Source organism: Acinonyx jubatus, chromosome D4, assembly GCF_027475565.1.
Source record: "Acinonyx jubatus isolate Ajub_Pintada_27869175 chromosome D4, VMU_Ajub_asm_v1.0, whole genome shotgun sequence".
In the NCBI taxonomy this organism is placed as follows: Eukaryota; Metazoa; Chordata; class Mammalia; order Carnivora; family Felidae; genus Acinonyx; species Acinonyx jubatus.
The window spans coordinates 312,269-329,743 of NC_069391.1; the positions used below are offsets into that span (position 1 = coordinate 312,269).

The 17,475-nt window shown below is 47.3% G+C and overlaps 1 protein-coding gene across 7 annotated transcripts in view; it reads right to left on the bottom strand.

Annotated features, from left to right (window-relative positions):
* The window catches only part of EHMT1 (euchromatic histone lysine methyltransferase 1), a 152,234-nt gene that overhangs the window by 56,296 nt on the left and 78,463 nt on the right, over window positions 1-17,475 (bottom strand). For 5 of the 7 annotated variants that reach the window (XM_053204280.1, XM_053204281.1, XM_053204282.1 and 2 more), the window contains 4 exons: window positions 13,642-13,822; window positions 10,931-11,088; window positions 10,415-10,603; window positions 132-209 (listed from right to left, as the gene is read on the bottom strand). In XM_053204280.1, coding sequence (XP_053060255.1) covers window positions 132-209; window positions 10,415-10,603; window positions 10,931-11,088; window positions 13,642-13,822 — 606 coding nt within the window. The remainder of the gene's footprint in view (window positions 1-131; window positions 210-10,414; window positions 10,604-10,930; window positions 11,089-13,641; window positions 13,823-17,475) is intronic. The other 2 variants (XM_027050950.1, XM_027050948.1) reach the window with 1 other exon arrangement.

The following is a 17,475-nucleotide window of genomic DNA, read 5'->3' on the forward strand; positions in this document are numbered from 1 at the left end:
TCCTCGCCAAGGTCTGGGACCTGAGTCACAGGCCCTGATTCCAAGCACACACTCCCAACGACGGCCGGACTACACAGCTTCTTGCTTTACTCTGCCACCACACACAGATGAGAGCGCAGGGCTGGGGTTACCAGATCGGACTCGTCTCCATCCTCGTCCTCCTCCCCGGTGCCGGCTGATTCCTGCTCCTCTTCAGACTCGCCGTCCGTCTGGTCAGCCACACAATGAGCCAGAAAGAAAATACAACCGATGAGACCCTTCAAGTGGAGGGGACTCCATAAAAATACATTACCAGACACCCAGGCGGTCAGCGCCGGAGACGCATGCGTGCAGGCAGGGTGGGGCAAACACAAGTGCCATGTCCACAACGTGCCCGGGGCCCGGGGCCCACTCCCTGCTCGAGAGCCCCATCCCAGGCGGGCTGCCCCTTCGCTCTATTTCTGTACTGATCAGAAGGCAGCTCCCCCAGCATGTAAGAGACCATCAGCTGTACGTCTAAGATCAGTGCACTCGGTGCATTTTATGTGGAGCAGAATTCAATTAAAAAGTAATAAAACAAGGGCGCCTGGGAGGCTTAGCCTTTTAAGCGTCCAACTTCGGCTCGGGTCATGATCTCACGGTTTGTGGGTTCGGGCCACGCGTCCGGCTCTGTGCCGACAGCTCGGAGCCCGGAGCCTGCTTCGGATTCTGTGTCTCCCTCTCTCTCTGCCCGTCCCCCGCTCACGCTCTGTGTCTCTCTCAAAAATAAAAGTTTCAAAAAAATGTTTAAAAAAGTCACAAAACATGCACAGTAAAAAGATTTCCAGAGGCCACAAAATGATAACAGAACGCAAAACCCACCCTCGACCCCACCCAAGGTCCAGGGCAGCCCCCAGGGCCATCACACTAGTGCTTCTCACACTCCCTCCGACCAAGGTTTCGCACAAATGGGCCTGAACGCGTAATTTCTTATTCCATAAAATTTCTTATTCCACAAAAAAAGTAACAGGTTTTTCCTCAGACAAGTAAAGCATGCTTCTGCCTGCTGCCTGGCAGAACACCAAACACAACTTCGTGAATGAAACTTTCTTGTGATTGCAACATGTTTTGGAATTCCTTCTGTATCAAAGCAACACAGGTACCTCATTTTTTTCTGCTGTATTTATCTTTTCTATCCACACAGGTAATACATGGACGCAAAGACGCTAAAACGTGTGGGTATCCATTCACCCCTTTTCCACCCACTCCGAGGCAGGGATGTGGTCACACACACCCCGGGCCTGGTTCTTCGTGGGGTGGCACACAGTAACTTTCCCGTCCCCTAATCGACAGGCCCCCTCTTCAGCTTCACAATGAGGCTGCGTTCTACACAAGCCAAGCTCCTCCGGGACAAACCTACAGACACATGCTGCTCTCTGCAGACGTGGGGTTCCCAAACTGCTGCCACCAGCAGTGCCCACAGAGGTACCATGAGCCCTCCAGAGGGGTGGTGTGGTCACTTTGGTCTCCATTCCCCAAGGACACAAGGGGCTGAGCAAGACGTCTCCCACAGCTTCACATACTTTCCTATTTCTTGCACTGTGTCTCATGTGACCAAATCCTCAGTCCAAACTGCGTCCTTGCCTCCTCATTCATCAGTAGGAGCTACACACATAAAAGACGGCAATCCTTTGTCTGTTAAATAGTTATAAATATTTTCCCTATCAAGTCATGCTTTGCTTCTGGTATTTCTTATTCCACAAAAATGTTGAGACTTTATCTGGGCACTCAAACCTGCCCATCTTTCCCTTTGGGGGTTCTGGGTCTGTGTCTCCCACCAGAAGGCCTTCTTTATTTGAAACTAAAATATAATTTCTAACATTTTCTTCCACAGTTCAATATTTTATGTTGACACCTCAAATCTTCTGTAATTCACTTTTTAAAACAACAGCTTTACTGACATATAATTTACCTGCCCTAAAAGTCATGCTTTTAAAGTATAAAATTCAGTGGTTGTTAGCATCCTGAGTTGTGCAGCCATTGCCGCTAATTCCAGAATGGAGTTAATATTTGCTATGTGCCATGATGTAAAAAGCCCACCTCTACTTTCTCCCCCGAAAGATCAATTGTCCCAATGACACTTACTGAAAAGTTCATGATCCCTTGACCACAAACTAAAAACCTCATCCTTACAGCACACTACATTTTCACGTACAAACAGGTTTGTCACGGATTTCCTGTTCCGCTCACCCAATGCTTTCCCATTTCTGCAAAAATCCCCGTGTAATCACTCTCCAGTAGTTGTCACTGCCGTTCCCTCTCCCTGTGCTTGCTGCACACAATTCCCATAACAGCTGTTTTACAGAAACTGCTGTTAAGGTTTTGATGAGAATTACCCTGGACTTCTATGTAAAGTGGGGAGGATGAAACAACAATCTTCTCGTTCAGACAAGTATGGGTTTTGGCTCATATGAAAAACAGGTCTTCCCTCAGACAAAAAATGAATCTTCACTCAGCAAACAATGGGTTTTCCCTCAAACAACTGGCCTTTCCCTCAAACAATGGGTCTACACTCAGACCAACAAGAGGTTTACAATCACACATTGAACAGGTCTTCATTCACACAATGGGTCTTCACTCAGAAAAAGAGTTTGAGTCTTCACTCACACAAGTAACAGGTCTTCTCTCGGAAAAGTAATGGGTATTCACTTGGACAAGTGACAGGTCTTCACTCAGACAAACAACAGTGTTACCTGAGACAAGTAGTAATAAGTCTTCCCTCAGAAAAACAATGGGTCTTCTCTCAGACAAACAAGGGGTCATCCCTCACTCAAGTAAAGGGTCGTCCCTCAGACAAACAATGTGTCTTCCCGCAGCAAGTAACAGGTTTTTCCCCAGACAAGTAAAGGGTCTTCCCTCAGAATAACGGGTCTTCCCCCAGACAAGGAGAGAGTCTGCTCCCAGACAAATCATGGGTCTTCACTCAGACAAACAGGTCCTCCCTCTGAGAAACCATGGGTTTCCCTCAGACAAGTAACAGATCTTCCCTCAGACAAGGAAGAAGTCATCGTCAGACAAGTAACAGGTCTTCCCTCAAACACTGGTTCCTTCCCAAATAATGGGTCTTCCCTCAGACAAGTAAAGGGTCCTTTCTCAGACAAACAATGGGACTTTCCTCAGCAGGTAACAGGTTTTCTTTCCCTCAGACAAGCAGAGGGTCTTCCCTCAGAAAAACAACGGGTTTTCCCCCAGATGAGTACAGGGTTTCTCTCAGACAAATCATGGATCTTCAAACAATGGGTTTTCCCTCAGAGAAACCATGGGTTTCCCTCAGACAAGTTAACAGGTCTTTCCTCAAACAATGGGTTTTCCCTCAGACAAGGAAAGGGTTTCCTTCAGACAAACAACAGGTCTTCCCTCCAACAAACAATGGGTCTTGCCTCAGACAAACAACAGGTCTTTGCTCAGAAAAACAAAGAGTCTTCCCTCAGACAAATAAAAGGTCTTTCCTCAGATACCAAGGGGTCTTTCCTCAGACAAGTAACAGGTCTTCCTTCAGACAAACAATTGAGTCTCTCCTCAGATGAACCACAGGTTCACACAAGTAAAGGGTCGTCCCTCAGACAGACAATGGGTCTTCCCGCAGCAAGTAACAGATTGTTCCTCAGACAAGTAGAGGGTCTCCCCTCAGAAAAACGGGTCTTCCCCCAGACAAGGAGAGGGTCTTCTCTCAGACAAATCACAGGTGTTCTCTCAGACAAGTAACAGGTCCTCCCTCAGACAAACAATGGGTTTTCCCACAGACAAACCAAGGGTTTCCCTCAGACAAGTAACGGGTCTTCCGTCAGACAAGGGTCTTCCTTCAGAGAAGTAACAGGTCTTCCCTCAAAAACTGGTTCCTCCCCCAAACAATGGCTCTTCCCTCAGCAAGTTAACAGGTTTTCCTCAGACAAGGAAAGCGTCTTCCTTCAGACAAGTAACAAGCCCCTCTTCAAACACTGGTTCTTCCCTCAGACAAACACTGGGTCTTCCCTCAAACACTAACAGGTCTTCCCTCAGAAAAACAACGGGTCTTCCCACAGACAAACAATGAGTCTTTGCTCAGAAAAACAAAGGGTCTTCCCTCAGACTGGTAAAGGGTCCTTCCTTACACAAGTAAGAGGTCTTTCCTTGGACAAGGAAAGGGTCTTCCCTCGGACAAGTAACAGGTCTTCCCCCAGACAAGGAAAGGGTCTTCCTGCAGATAAGTAACAGGTCTTCCTTCAAATACCTAGTTCTTCCCTCAGACAAACACTGGTTCTTCCCTCAGACGAGTAAAAGGTCTTCTTTCAGACAAGGAAAGGGTCTTCCCTCAAACAAGTAAAGGATCTTTCTTTAGACAAGTAAAAGGTCTTTCCTCAGACAAGTAAAGAGTTGTCTCTCAGACAAACAATGGGTCTTCCCTCACCAGGTAACGGGTTTTCCCTCAGACAGGTAGAGGGTCTTCCCCCAGACAAGTAGAGGGTCTTCTCTCAGACATACAATGGGTTTTCCCTCAGACAAGTAACAGGTCTTCCCTCAAATACCGGTTCCTCCCGCAGACAAACAATGGGTCTTCCCTCAGACAAGGAAAGGGTTTTTCCTCAGACAAGTAAAAGGTCTTTCCTCAGACCAACAAGGGGTCTTCCCTCAGATAAACAATGGATCTTCCCTCAGACAACAACAGGTCTTTGCTCAGAAAAACAACCGGTCTTCCCTCAGCAAGTAACAGGTCTTCCCTCAAACAAACAATGGATCTTTCCTCAAACAATGGGTCTGTGCTCAGAAAAACAAAGGGTCTTCCCTCAGACAAGTAACAGTTCTTCTCTCAGACAAGGAAAGGGTCTTCCCTCAGATAAACAATGGGTTTTCCCTCAGATAAGGAAAGGGTCTTCCTTCAGACAAGTAACAGGTCTTCCCTCAAACACTGGTTCTTCCCCAAACAATGGGTCTTCCCTCAGACAAGTAAAGGATCTTTCCTTAGACAAGTAAAAGGTCTTTCCTCAGACAAACAAGGGTCTTTCCTCAGACAAGTAAAAGGTCGTCTCTCAGACAAACGATGGGTCTTCCCTCAGCAAATAAAAGGTTTTGCCTCAGACAAATAGAGGGACCTCCCCCAGACAAGTAGAGGGTCTTCCCTCCAACAAACAATGGGTTTTTCCTGAGACAAACCATGGGTTTCCCTTAGACAAACAACAGGTCTTCCCTCAGACAAGGAAAGAGTCTTCCCTCAGGGAAGTAACAGGTTTTCCCTCAGACAAACAAAGGGTTTTCCCTCACACAAGTAACAGTCCTCCCTCAAACACCGGTTCTTCCCTCAGACAAACAACGGTCTTTGCTCAGAAAAACAAAGGGTCTTCCCTCAGACAAGTAACAGGTGTTCCTCAGACAAACAATGGGGTCTTCACTCAGGCCAAGTAAAGAGTCTTCACTCAGACAAACAATGCCTTTTTTCTCAGGAAATTAATAGGTCTTTCTGTGAACCTATGTCTCTTTTTCAACCTCTTTCAGCAAAGTTTCCGTTTTTCTCTTCCAGGTAACAGACATTTCCCATTAAATGTATTACTAAGTAACCTGGTGACATTGAAAACTTACAGTTTTAGGTGGGATCCTATGGTTTTTGTTTTTCAAAGAGTCCTTTTGTTTTAAAGATCCATTGGCAAATTTATCTTCTTCAAGACAATCCATGTGTGTGTGGATACACAAGATTGGTCAAGTGTTGGCAATTGTTCACTATTACCTATATGTTTGCATAGCCTGACATTTTCTATCTAGAAAAGTTAAAAAATACTCCTAGAAATGACTGGTATTTTTTTAAATGTTTATTTATTTATTTTTGAGGGGTTGGGGAGAAAACACAAGTGGATGAGGGGCAGAGATAGAGGGAGATACAGAATCCAAAGCAGGCTCCAGGCTCTAAGCTCAGAGTCCAACACGGGGCTCGAACTTAGGAACTGTGAGATCACGACCTGAGCCAAAGTCGGACGCTTAATCATCTGAGCCACCCAACCACCCTGGCATTACTGGTATTATTGATATTGCTATCATTACACTTTCTAACTGGCTATTGCAACCACACAAGAAAATGAATGGTTTCAGGTCTTAATTACATGTAAGTTCGACTCACTAGTTATAACAGTTCCTCAGCTGATTTTCTTGAATTCTTTAGACAGATGATTATATTCTTGGCAAACTCTTCTCCCTTGTCCTTTTAAATATTAATGTTTCCTTCCAGTTCTCATCTTATAGCATCACAGCAAGAATGATAAACCACTGCAGTGTTCATGTTAGCGGGGAAAGGACCAATCCCTCCCTCTTTTATTAGAAATGTTTCAAAATGCTCACCACTAAGTAACCTTCCTTGGAAGGACTCTGAGTCCTTTAGTCAGGTTTATTTAATATAAATTATCTTTATATGCCATTAGGTAGTTTCTATTTTTTAAAGATTGAGCAATGAAACTGCCCATTGAAATAGGCAGAATAACAACGTAGTCGATTCCAGTTCTTCCGAAACTCACGTAAAGTGACTACAAAGGAAGCGATAAGCATTACTATACAGGGGTTGTCTGGTAACTGCACATGTGATGGTTGCAAGAAGTAAAGCACAAGATGAAAACCTGAGGAGACTGGAAAAAAAGTGTACCAGCTGGCATGACTGAAGTCTGACGTGGATCAGAGACATAAGTGAGCCAGGAATAGATCATACAGGGTGGGGAAAGGCTCCACAGGTGGGTGGCAAGCAGGAGACCCTGATGCCACAGGATACGACTCCACGCACCAGGCCCCGTTACAGCCTTGGGCTAGGAGGTCCAGCCTAAGGGTCCTGGCTAAGGGTCCTGGCTAAGGGTCCTTAGCTAAGGGTCCAGCCCTCCCCTAACCAATGCCCCGAACGACTGCGGCACAAGATGGCCGTGCGACACGTCCTGAGACTGGCTTCCAACCCAAATGACAGGACAAGAATGCCAATCAGATCAGTGAAAAGGCAGCCACAGTGGAAAAAGATATGTTGGGAGGGCGCCTGGCGGCTCAGTCTGATTTTGGCTCAGGTCATGATCTCATGGTTCGTGAGTTCGAGCCCCACGTCGGGCTCCCCGTTGGCAGTGTGGAACCTGCTTGGGATGCTCGCTCTCTCTTCTCTCTCTCTGCCCCTCCCTTGCTCACACTTTCTCTCTCGCTCAAAATAAATAAATAAATAACTTAAAAAAAAAAAGAAAAAAGAAGATATGTTGGCAACACATACAACAGGAGCTTATTTCCTACAAAATGATTTTTAAAAAGGACAACTAACCAGATAAGTGGTTGAGTCCTCAACAGGCACTTCACAAAAAAAGGCATCCAAATGGCAAATAAGCATATGAAAAAGTAGCCAAGCTTCAGGGAAATTCGGGAAATGCAAATCAGAACTGTAACACCACTACACTCTCTGGGCAATACCAAGTCTGTCAAGCCAGGGCGGCAGGACACTCATGTGCGGCAGGCAGGAGAGCTGTGTGGCCGTGCCTTCCGCTGCTCCCATAACATGGCAACCCCAGCATGGGTGTACACCCAGGGACACACGAGAACACTCACAGCAATGTCATCTGTAATGGTCCCAAACTGGAAACAGCTCAAATATCCATCAACAGTGGAACGGATACATAAATTAGAACAGTCATCCAAAGGAAGACTGTACTGTGGTGGTTCTGGAATGTTCCAGTCTCGGGAACCCTTTGCTCTATTAAAAATTACTAAGAATGACAAAGCACTTCTCTTGATCTAGGTTATGTCCATTAGCGTTCACTAGTGTACAAATTTAAACTGGGAAATGTTTAAACCCCGTGTAACTCTGATGAGCAAGAGTGAAAAAGGTAAACAGCATCTTAGCATGATTACAATAATAGTTTTGACCCCATGCACCCTCTGAAAGGATCTGAGACCCCTAGACCACTTTATAATCCACTGTGTGTAACAACGAAAATGAACAGATATAATACTGAATGAAACAAGCCTCACTCTGAAAAAGACAATCGTGTGCATGACCCCACTGACACAAAGCACAGCAAGGGCAAAGACAAGGCTGTGGTGACTAGGAGGGCGCACAGGGGAGGCCAGGACAGCCCTGGCCTGTGAGCTGGGTGATAACACATGGGTACAGTCACTCTCATGAGTAAACTATTCCTTGTCACAGTGGCAATCATGAGGTCATCCCCTAAATCCAAGAAACATATATAAAAGGCTGGTTTTTCTCATTTAAGCTGTTAATCTAGTAAGTCCTATCAACAGACTCCCTGTCATAAATCAGTGTCTTCTTGGGGGGCAGCCCCACCTTCTCTACGATCACTATTATGGGAATATACAGTTGTATCTCACCAATATTGTACTTAGGATTAAAAGTGAATTTGGCCTCAGAAGAAGCTAGCATCCATTCCCCTCGTTCTCTATTTTCTGGAACACTTCACATAAGAACCCTATTACTGTGTATTAGCATTGCCGATCTATTTAGAGTTGTTCCTGTCATCTTATTTGGTTTTCCACTTGGCCACACTTTCCTCTTGATTCTGCTTCCACTTGTTTCCTGATTCTTTTTGTTGGCTTGATATCCAGTTAATTTTGTTCCTTTATATCAATGTGTAGAGTTATTTGCTGTTAGTCAGTGTCTAGATTCTCCCTGGAAGAGGAGAACCTCAATCAAAAACAGAATCCACGGGGTGCCTGGCTGGCTCAGTTGGTGAAGTGTGCGACTCCTGATCTTGGGGATGTGAGCTCGAGTCCCACATGGGATGTAGAGATCACTTAAAAATAAAATCTTAAAAAAAAGAGACAGAGAGAGAATCCAGAAACAGAGTTAACTCCATATGCCATATGGTGTTCGATAAAGGTGGCATTTCAAATCAACGGGGGAAAGAAACATCAGTCAATAAATGGTGTTGACATCGTGTGGCTAACCATTTTGAGGGAAGCTATGGGACCCTGACCTCACATTTTGTCTAAAAAACTTTATTGAGATAGAATTTATATACCATAAAATACACCCATTTTGAATGTATCTACCTCATATTTTATCCCAAATCAAATGTATGAGTCAAATATTTATAAAGAATGAGACCAATGAAGTATAAGACAGCTTACATTAACTTATTCAAAATCACCATTAAGAAAGGTCCGCTTATCGTAATTAGAACACAGAACCCAGAAATCATAAAGAGACAGACTAGTAGCCGTGGCTTCTGATACAAGAAAAGAAACTCCCAAAACTCTGAAAGCTGGAGGGACATACTTTACACGTGCCAAAGGCTGTATCTACACAGCACAACACTTTGACTCAAAGTGTAAAAAGATGATCAGCAAAATTATAGATTTCAAACAGGTCATTTTTTCAATGAACTCACCTGGCACTTCTCTGCCTACCACAAGTTTTAGAAACCTCATCAGATACGACAGCCCATCTTATATAAAGATGGTCCAAAGTTCTCTCCAAAAAGTAGGATACACAGATCAGCAGGATCACACCCATCTGTGACCGCCTGATTCTCAACCCCTCCTGGCCCTCCTCCTCTACTTCATCCCCCTGAGAACTACGAGCATAACGCAGGCCCACAAGTCAGCATCTGCTCAGGAACTGGGTTCCGCCCGGCTCTGCGCCCAGTGCCCCCGGAGACTCTGCCCGGTGCTGAGCTCCAGGGCTGCCTGCACGCAGTGCCCTGTGACTGAGCTGACGTACTGCCACCTCCCAGAGCACATCCTTGGGTGGACACGGAGGAATTGCGTCTGACGAGGACATGCCCGGCACACCAGGATACAGCCGGTGTTAGCGGACTGCACATAACCGCTCCACAGGCCCGGTCGGCAGCCCCGATTGCTCACTCCAACCACGACAAGAGAGGCCTCCCGGTGTCAGCACCTCCCCTGCAGGAACACCGCACCTGTGGCGCACCTAGGACTTCGCAAGGTCGGTCACGCCAAGGCCAGCGATAAGCAGCCACCACTGGCACGCAGTCTGCCATCAGTGTATTCCTGTCCATCCAGAGCCCAGAGAAGCTCCAGACATTTACTTCAGAGAGTGCTGTACAAGAAGACAAACACTCATCTGATGAAAATAAGTCCAAAACTTCGAGAAATAGAATGCAAAGACCTAAGTCAGAAGAAAACAGGGAAAAGGGTGCCAGGGTGGCTCAGTGGGTTGCACGTCAGACTCTGGATCTCTACTCAGGTCATGATCCCAGGGCCCGGACAGAGCAGGGCCTGCTCAGGATTCTCTCCCTCTGACCCTCCCCCACTCACATGCACACTTGTGAGTGCTCTCTCCCTCTCTCTCTCTCTCTCTCTCTCTCAAAATAAATAAACTTTTTAAAAAAGAGAGAGAGAAGAAGAAGGAAACAGGGAAATGACTGGGGCTGAGAGGGCCAGACTGCCCCTCTCAGGACCGTAAGCCCCTCCCTGAGAGGGGAGAAGGGCCTACCTTCTGGGTGCGGTCGGCCTCTGGCACAACCCCCTTAGAGGTCCTGCTGTCCTCCGTGGGGAACGCGGCGGCCTGCTCAGCCCCCTGGTCCTCGTCCTCATCCAGCTCCTCCGACTCGTCCTCCTCCGAGTCCAGCTCCAAGCTCTCCCCATTCACGTGGAGGGTGCTGGCGCCCAGGTCCTTGTCGCCCTGGAACACGGGCAAGGGCACATCTGTCACTCAGAACCCCAGCATCAAGAGCAACCTGCCAACTCCTGCCAGGGTGTGGCCTGTGGGGTGGGATGCAGAGACCCTGCCGCTGGGGGAAGGGCCAGGAAGGAGGAAGGGATGAGGGGGCAGGGAGCACTGGGCAGGAGGCTGTACCCCAGAGCGAGGCACCTCAGAGCCTAGGTTCCTTCAAAATGGACCGAGGTCATCAAATTACCGACAACCTCACATGGTGCTCTCGTGGCCAAAGAGGTCCTGACAGAGACGTGGGTTTCCAAGCACATGTGCAACCAACCAGGCACGCCTTACCTTAGAGCCCACAGTGGAATGAGTTATACTCTTAAACATCTCAATCACCGTCCTCTGTTTTAATACTTTGGTCTTTTTCTTAGGAACCAGGCTATAGGTTCCCATTCTTCGTTTTTTCTTCCGAGATACTGCAGCTGCTAAAACAAAAGGCAAGCAAGCTAAAAAAAAAAAAAAAGTCAAAAGGGGACAAGAGAGGAAAAAGAAATACCATTCAAATGTTTTTTAAAGGTAGGTGATAATTCACAAATTCTGATTACCAAAATCATCAGCTTGCCACAAAAGTGACAGGCATTTCTTGTTTCAAGTGGCACAGAGAAAGCTGCTAAGACTTTACAGATCATTTGTTTTGCGCACAATAAACATTCAGTCCTGTGCACGGCGAACACTATGAGCCCGCAGCAAGCAGGCATAAGTGTAAGGGCAAACCCACGGCCCACCAGCAGCAGGGCCCTGGAGCACCCTCCACACTTGGTCCCCTGCCTCTGGACGGTCCCGTCTCTAGTACCGGTGCGGCTGCATGAGGGAGGCTGAAGGGGGGAAGGCAGCCTTGCTGCCCATCACTGGAGATGGGTCCAGTCTGCCTCCCTGAGACTCTGCTCCTCACCCACGTCGAGGAGCACACGGCACAGTCTCTAGATGTGTCCGCCTCTAAAGAGAGTGTGGCCATGCAGCATAGGCCACCGTCATTCCCTGGACCGTTTCCCAGCACCTTCCACCTCACCAAGCAGTCCACCAACCGAAGGGAAAGAAGTATGTGAAGCAAACCACACAGGTACACGAGGTCAAGGGAGACACAGGACAGGAAAAAGCAAACGTCTGGGGGTCTGAGGTTTCCAGACAACAGCTGGGGCTCCTGGGGACTGAGGACTCCTAAGCCTGTTCTGAATAAAGCAGCTCCAGGTTGACTTGTTTTATAGAATGAGGCTGTTGGGGCCCCAGGTGGCTCAGTCAGTTAAGCATCCAACTTCGGCTCAGGTCATGATCTCATGGTTCATGGGTTCGAGCCCCGCATCCGGCTCTGTGCCAACAGCTCAGAGTCTGAAGCCTGCTTCAGATTCTGTGTCTCCCTCTCTCTCTGCCCCTCCCCTCCCCACACTCTGTTTCTCTCTCTCCAAAAATAAATAGACATTAAAAATTAAAAAAAAAAACAGAATGAGGCTGTCTATAATAATTTTTTTCTTTTTAAGTTCTAGGCTTTAAAAAAAATCTGAAAACCACTCTTCTAAAGGGCTATAAAACCTCTATTCCATTCCATTTTTGTTCCACAAAGCAGAGGAAAAGAGCATTGGAAAAGCATGCAAGAGCGTAAACTATGCCACAGTAAGGGTCATGCAGACAGCCCCACATGTGGCATTGAGGACACCAGGCGTGCCTCAGCCCTAGGCCAAGGGGCACACAGGACACTTGAGACAGTCATCCACGCAGCCCTGCACCCCACTGGGGTGGCTCTGAGCGCATAACTGGTCACAAGGAAACACAGCTCTGTCCTTCCTGTGCTAGAACGGGGTGACTGGTGCCAGGCACAGCTGTGCCCAAGCTGAGATGGAGAGTAAGATGCACTTTGCAGCCACTGAGTCTGCTTGGCCTTCCTGTTTGTGCTACGACAGGATGGGAAAGGAACGAAGCTCTGGGGCCAGCACCACAGTAATTTAAAATACTGATGGAGAGAAAAGACCGGCTCCAACACTCCACCCACCCCCCCACTCCCCCCCCCCCCCCCCGGGAAGATAGCACAACGGGGCAGAGGAAGGAACGAGGTCTGAAGAAGAAAGTAGACAGAGGCGGTCTACCCGGACAAGGTCACAGAGGGCTGTATCCACACGTGCCCCACTCATCCCAGCAGACCTGACCAGAGGCAAGGAGCACCCCCCACCCCACCTCGGCAGGCTTTCTGCAACTCCTTTGACACTGACAGGTGCACCATCTGTCCTGTGATAAGGCAAGGCGGCCATGGTGGTACTTCCCTCTGCAGGAGACACTCCCAGGCACAGAAGTTGTGGTTTTGTACCCTTCCCAGGAGGTGACATCAGAAGTGCCTGATACACAGGACAACCTCACAGAAAGGTCCTTTCTGCACTGGGGAGAGTCACCTCATCTCTGTAGGAACTATGGGTGTCTCAGAGGCTCCAGAGGGAGGCCCCTTGCTCGAGACACGCTCACCCCAGTATACTCCCTGTGGGGCTGCTCCTGCAGCCCCACCTCCTGCAGAGGCCTGGATAAGAGATCAAATGTTCACCTACTCCCTCAATTGACCATGGACAGAAGCAAGCTCAAATGAGTGAGAAATGCCCATGGGAAGTGGCTGATCACAGAATCAAACCACCCTTCTCTACAACCTTAACCCAAAGGTCTCCCCAACACACTGTTGTTTCCAATAGCACTTAATTTATAAACTGGGGGGCAGGGGGAAGTTCTCAAATCTAAAGTCTTCTATCCAATCAGAACAAGGGGGGGCAAGACTTAATGAAAACAATCTTCATTTTGAGATTGAAAACAGGTATAGAAACCAATGTCGGGATTCAACAGGTTTCAGAACAGAGGTCTGACATCCCTCTGCAGGTTTACGGGTGAGCAGAGAAGGGCCCGTCGACCCTGACCCCACTCCCCTACAGCACACATGCATTCACAGTCAACAAGTTTCTAGTTTCGAGAGGTGCGGGTTCAGCACACACACTCAGAGAGCAGAGACAGTTGTCAGGTCTCCCTATTACCTGTCTGTGACTTTGTGGTGGCCACGTAGCACTGATTTTGAGGTAGTGATTGATGAAGGGGTGGGAAGGGGGGTAAAAGCTGCTGTCGTCCAAAATCAGAAAGGTTTTTGTTGATCTCCTCTTTTGGCTCCTCATGATCTCGAGCTTCTCGAACTTCTCTGGGATCCTTACTGGTTGCATGCTTGAAAACAAAGACAATTAATAACTGTAATTACACACAAGCAGATCGTCACTGAAACAACATGCCCCCAAAACACCGTTCCTTTCCCCCATAAACTTGCCTTGACCAAGAAAGAAGATAAAGTACAAAGCCTGCCGCCATCAGAGGGCCTGGCGCTGGTGCACGTGTGCCAGGCCACCCCTTGGATGACGTGGGCCAGCATCTGCAAGCTCAAAATGGTGTTGACAAGAACGAGGAGGAGAAGGAGTAGAGAGAAGCAGCAACAATGACTGTATGTGGCACACAAGCCCTGAAATGTTGTCTACCTGGTCCTTCACAGGAAGAGTCTGCTAACACCTGATTTAGGTAAATGTATTGGTTATGGAAGTGCTTTCACGGCCTATCATTTTCAAGGCTGCCCTTGCAACATCCTCCCCAACCCCAATGGCACAACAGATACCCATGCTACATTTTTTAACTTATCTTTTGCTCACAGTTTTACCAATCTCCTAAATCTGTTTTCAGTCTCAGCCTTCCAAGACTCTGGCAGCCTGCAGTACTGTCGTCAGCCCTCATCCTGATTAGCAATGTTGCCTTAGTTCCAGACTGCCTAGACACAGCTAACCCTCTCCCCTCCATCTACTTCCCTAAAATCACCTGCAGCCTCGAAATACTTGGACCTCGTATCAAATTCCATTTAACCAAGTTTTGTTATGCACGCAGTAAGGGCAATAACAGTGAAGAAAGAAGCATCCTTCAACAGTGCTGGGAAACAGGATCTCCACATGCAAAACAATAGAGCCGGACTCTCACCACCCGCTACATGCAAACATTAGTTCAGAATGGACCAACGACCTGAACTGTAAAAAAACCTCTAAAACTCTTAGAAGAAAACACAGGAAAAGCTTCATGACACTGGATTTTGCAGTGATTTCTTGGATATGATACCAAAAGCACAGGCAACAAAAGAAAAATCAGATAAATTAGACTTCTTCAAAATTAAAAATTTCTGTTCATCAAAGGATACAATCAACAGAATGAACAGGCAACCTATATAGAATGGGAGAAAGTATTTGCATATCACATATCTGATAAGCGATTAATATCCAGAATACATAAAGAGCTCCTACAACTCAGCAACAAAACAAACAACCTGATTAAAAAATGGGCAAAGCATCTGAATACACAGTTCTCCAAAGAAGACATTCAACATGAAAAGATGTTCAACATCACTAATCTTCAGGAAAATGCAAATCAAAACCATAGTATCTCCTCACACCATTAGGATGGCTACTATAAAAACCAAAAACTGTCTATTATACCTCAATTAAACACACACACACACACACACACACACACACACACAGAGAAAACAAATGTTGAAAAGGACATGAAGAAATTAGAACCCTTGTGCACTGTTGGTGGGAACATAAAATGGCAGAGCCGCTGTGGAGAACAGTTGGGCAGTTTCTCAAAAAGCTAAACATAGAATTACCATGTGATCCAGCAATCCCACTCTGGATATATACCTAAAAGAGTTGAAAACAGAATCTCAAAGAGCTATTTGTACACAATTGTTCATGGCAGTGTCATTCACAACAGCCATGGGGCAGAAGCAACCCAAGGGTCCGCTGACAGGTGAAAGGATAAACAAAATGTGCTCCGGCCACACCACAGAATATTAGCCTTAAAAAGGAGGGAAATCCCAACACCTGCTACAACGTGGATGAACCTGGAGGACACCGTGCTGAGTGAGGACACCATGCTGAGTGAGATGAGCCCGTCACAGGGGGACACATCCTGTAGGAGTGGACACTCACAGGAGGTCCTGGAGGAGTCAGAGCCACAGACGTGGAGGGGGGTGGTGGGGTGGGGCTGGGGGAGGGGAGGGTCCATGTGTAACAGGACAGAGTCCAGTCTGGGAAGATGAACACGTTCTGAGGACAGACGGAGGGACGGCTGCACGACAACGTGAATGCGCTTGATGCCCCTGCCCTTAAAAGTGAACCTGCTTGGGGCGCCTGGGTGGCTCAGTCGGTTGGGCGTCCGACTTCAGCCTAGGTCATGATCTCTCGGTTCATGAGTTCAGGCCCCGTGTAGAACTCTGTTGACAGCTCGGAGCCTGGAGTCTGCTTCGGATTCTGTGCCTTCCTTTCTCTCTGCCCCTCCCCTACTCATACTCTGTCTCTCAAAAATAAATAAACGTTAAAAAAAAATTTTTTAATAAATAAATAAAAACTAAAATTAAAAAAAGTGAGCCTGCTTGGGAGCATGGCCAGGGGCTGACAGCCCAAGGGGACTTACATGGCTCAGCGACCCTGTGTGCTTGTAGCTTGGCTGGGAATGTGGCTCAGCCCTGGAGCGCCCTTCCTTCCTCTCCCAGCCCTACCCTCTTCCCCACCACCTCCACAATTAACCTGCCCTCGGCACACAGTTACTACCCACATGTAACTTGTCAGCTCTGTAAAATTCTTCAGTCTCTCTCAAACATACCAGATCTGTCTCTGAAGTCACTGCTGGAACACAAGAGTCAGAGAATGTTCCTTTCTGTCTCCTACAAACTACCACGCAGAATGTGCAGCCACAGTAACTCTCCGCCTCCACCAGCTAATATAGGCAAATGCAAAAGATGATTTTACAGTATACATAAACAGGAAGCAAAAATTAAACCTGAGGAGTAAACAGTCATATGAGGCTAATTCTCACTTGGGCCCAAAATCTTTAAGATATTATTTCTGAAAATCTGAAAAAAAAAAAATCAAGAGCTGCTGAACTTAGGTGAAGATTCTAGACTACCAGGGCTCTACTATCAGACAAAAGCAAAAAAGATAAAAGAGACACGATCTGCTTCCCATGCAGGCAGGATAGTGTCTGACTTCACGGAGGGGTGCCCACTGCTATGACAGAGCCTTGAGCACCCAGGCAGCTTAGGCCTCCCCCATGCAGAGGGGCAGTCATGGGCTGTGAAGAAGGTTACCCGCATTGCCACAGACGCAACAGGGTTTGGCTCTTGCTGGCCCTCCCTGCCCCCAGCACTCTGCACGTCGCCTCTCCAGTTCTGCCTGGAGGCCACTCCCTGAGCCACCAGCCAGGCCCATGTTGGCTCAGTGTGAGCTCTCTCCTTCCAGACACTTAATTCCAGGGGCAACTAACAAGGACCTGCACAACTCTGTCATTCAGAACTGCCTCTCTAACCAGGCTGAGGGCTCCAAGAGCAAGGCCACATCTTTTTTCCAGAACCTAGAGAATACCAGTGGCTGTGTGAAAGTGGACAGGGAGAATGTGGGGACAGCAACACAAAAGAAGGCTAGGGGACCACCATGCTGAGGCACAATTCAACTAGACTAGTGTCCTGGTCTGCAACACAGGACACAGTAACGAGCGCTTCAACGCAAGGGAAAAAGGTTCCACTTTCTCTGTGCAACAGCGAACAAGTCTAACCCCGTGCTGGCGTTTTCTGACGGTACCAACACTGCATAAGAGAGAGCCTGCACTGCCAAGGGACATAGGCTGTGTGGTGAGAACACGCCTTCAGTTTTAACTCTTACAAAGAAAATGGGTTTATTATCACAAGCCTGCAACACTCATCACTGGAATGATTGATTTTAAAACAATTATCAATAAAACATGGTCTCCTAAGAAAACCAAATAAGACTGAACTGGGTTTGCGGGGC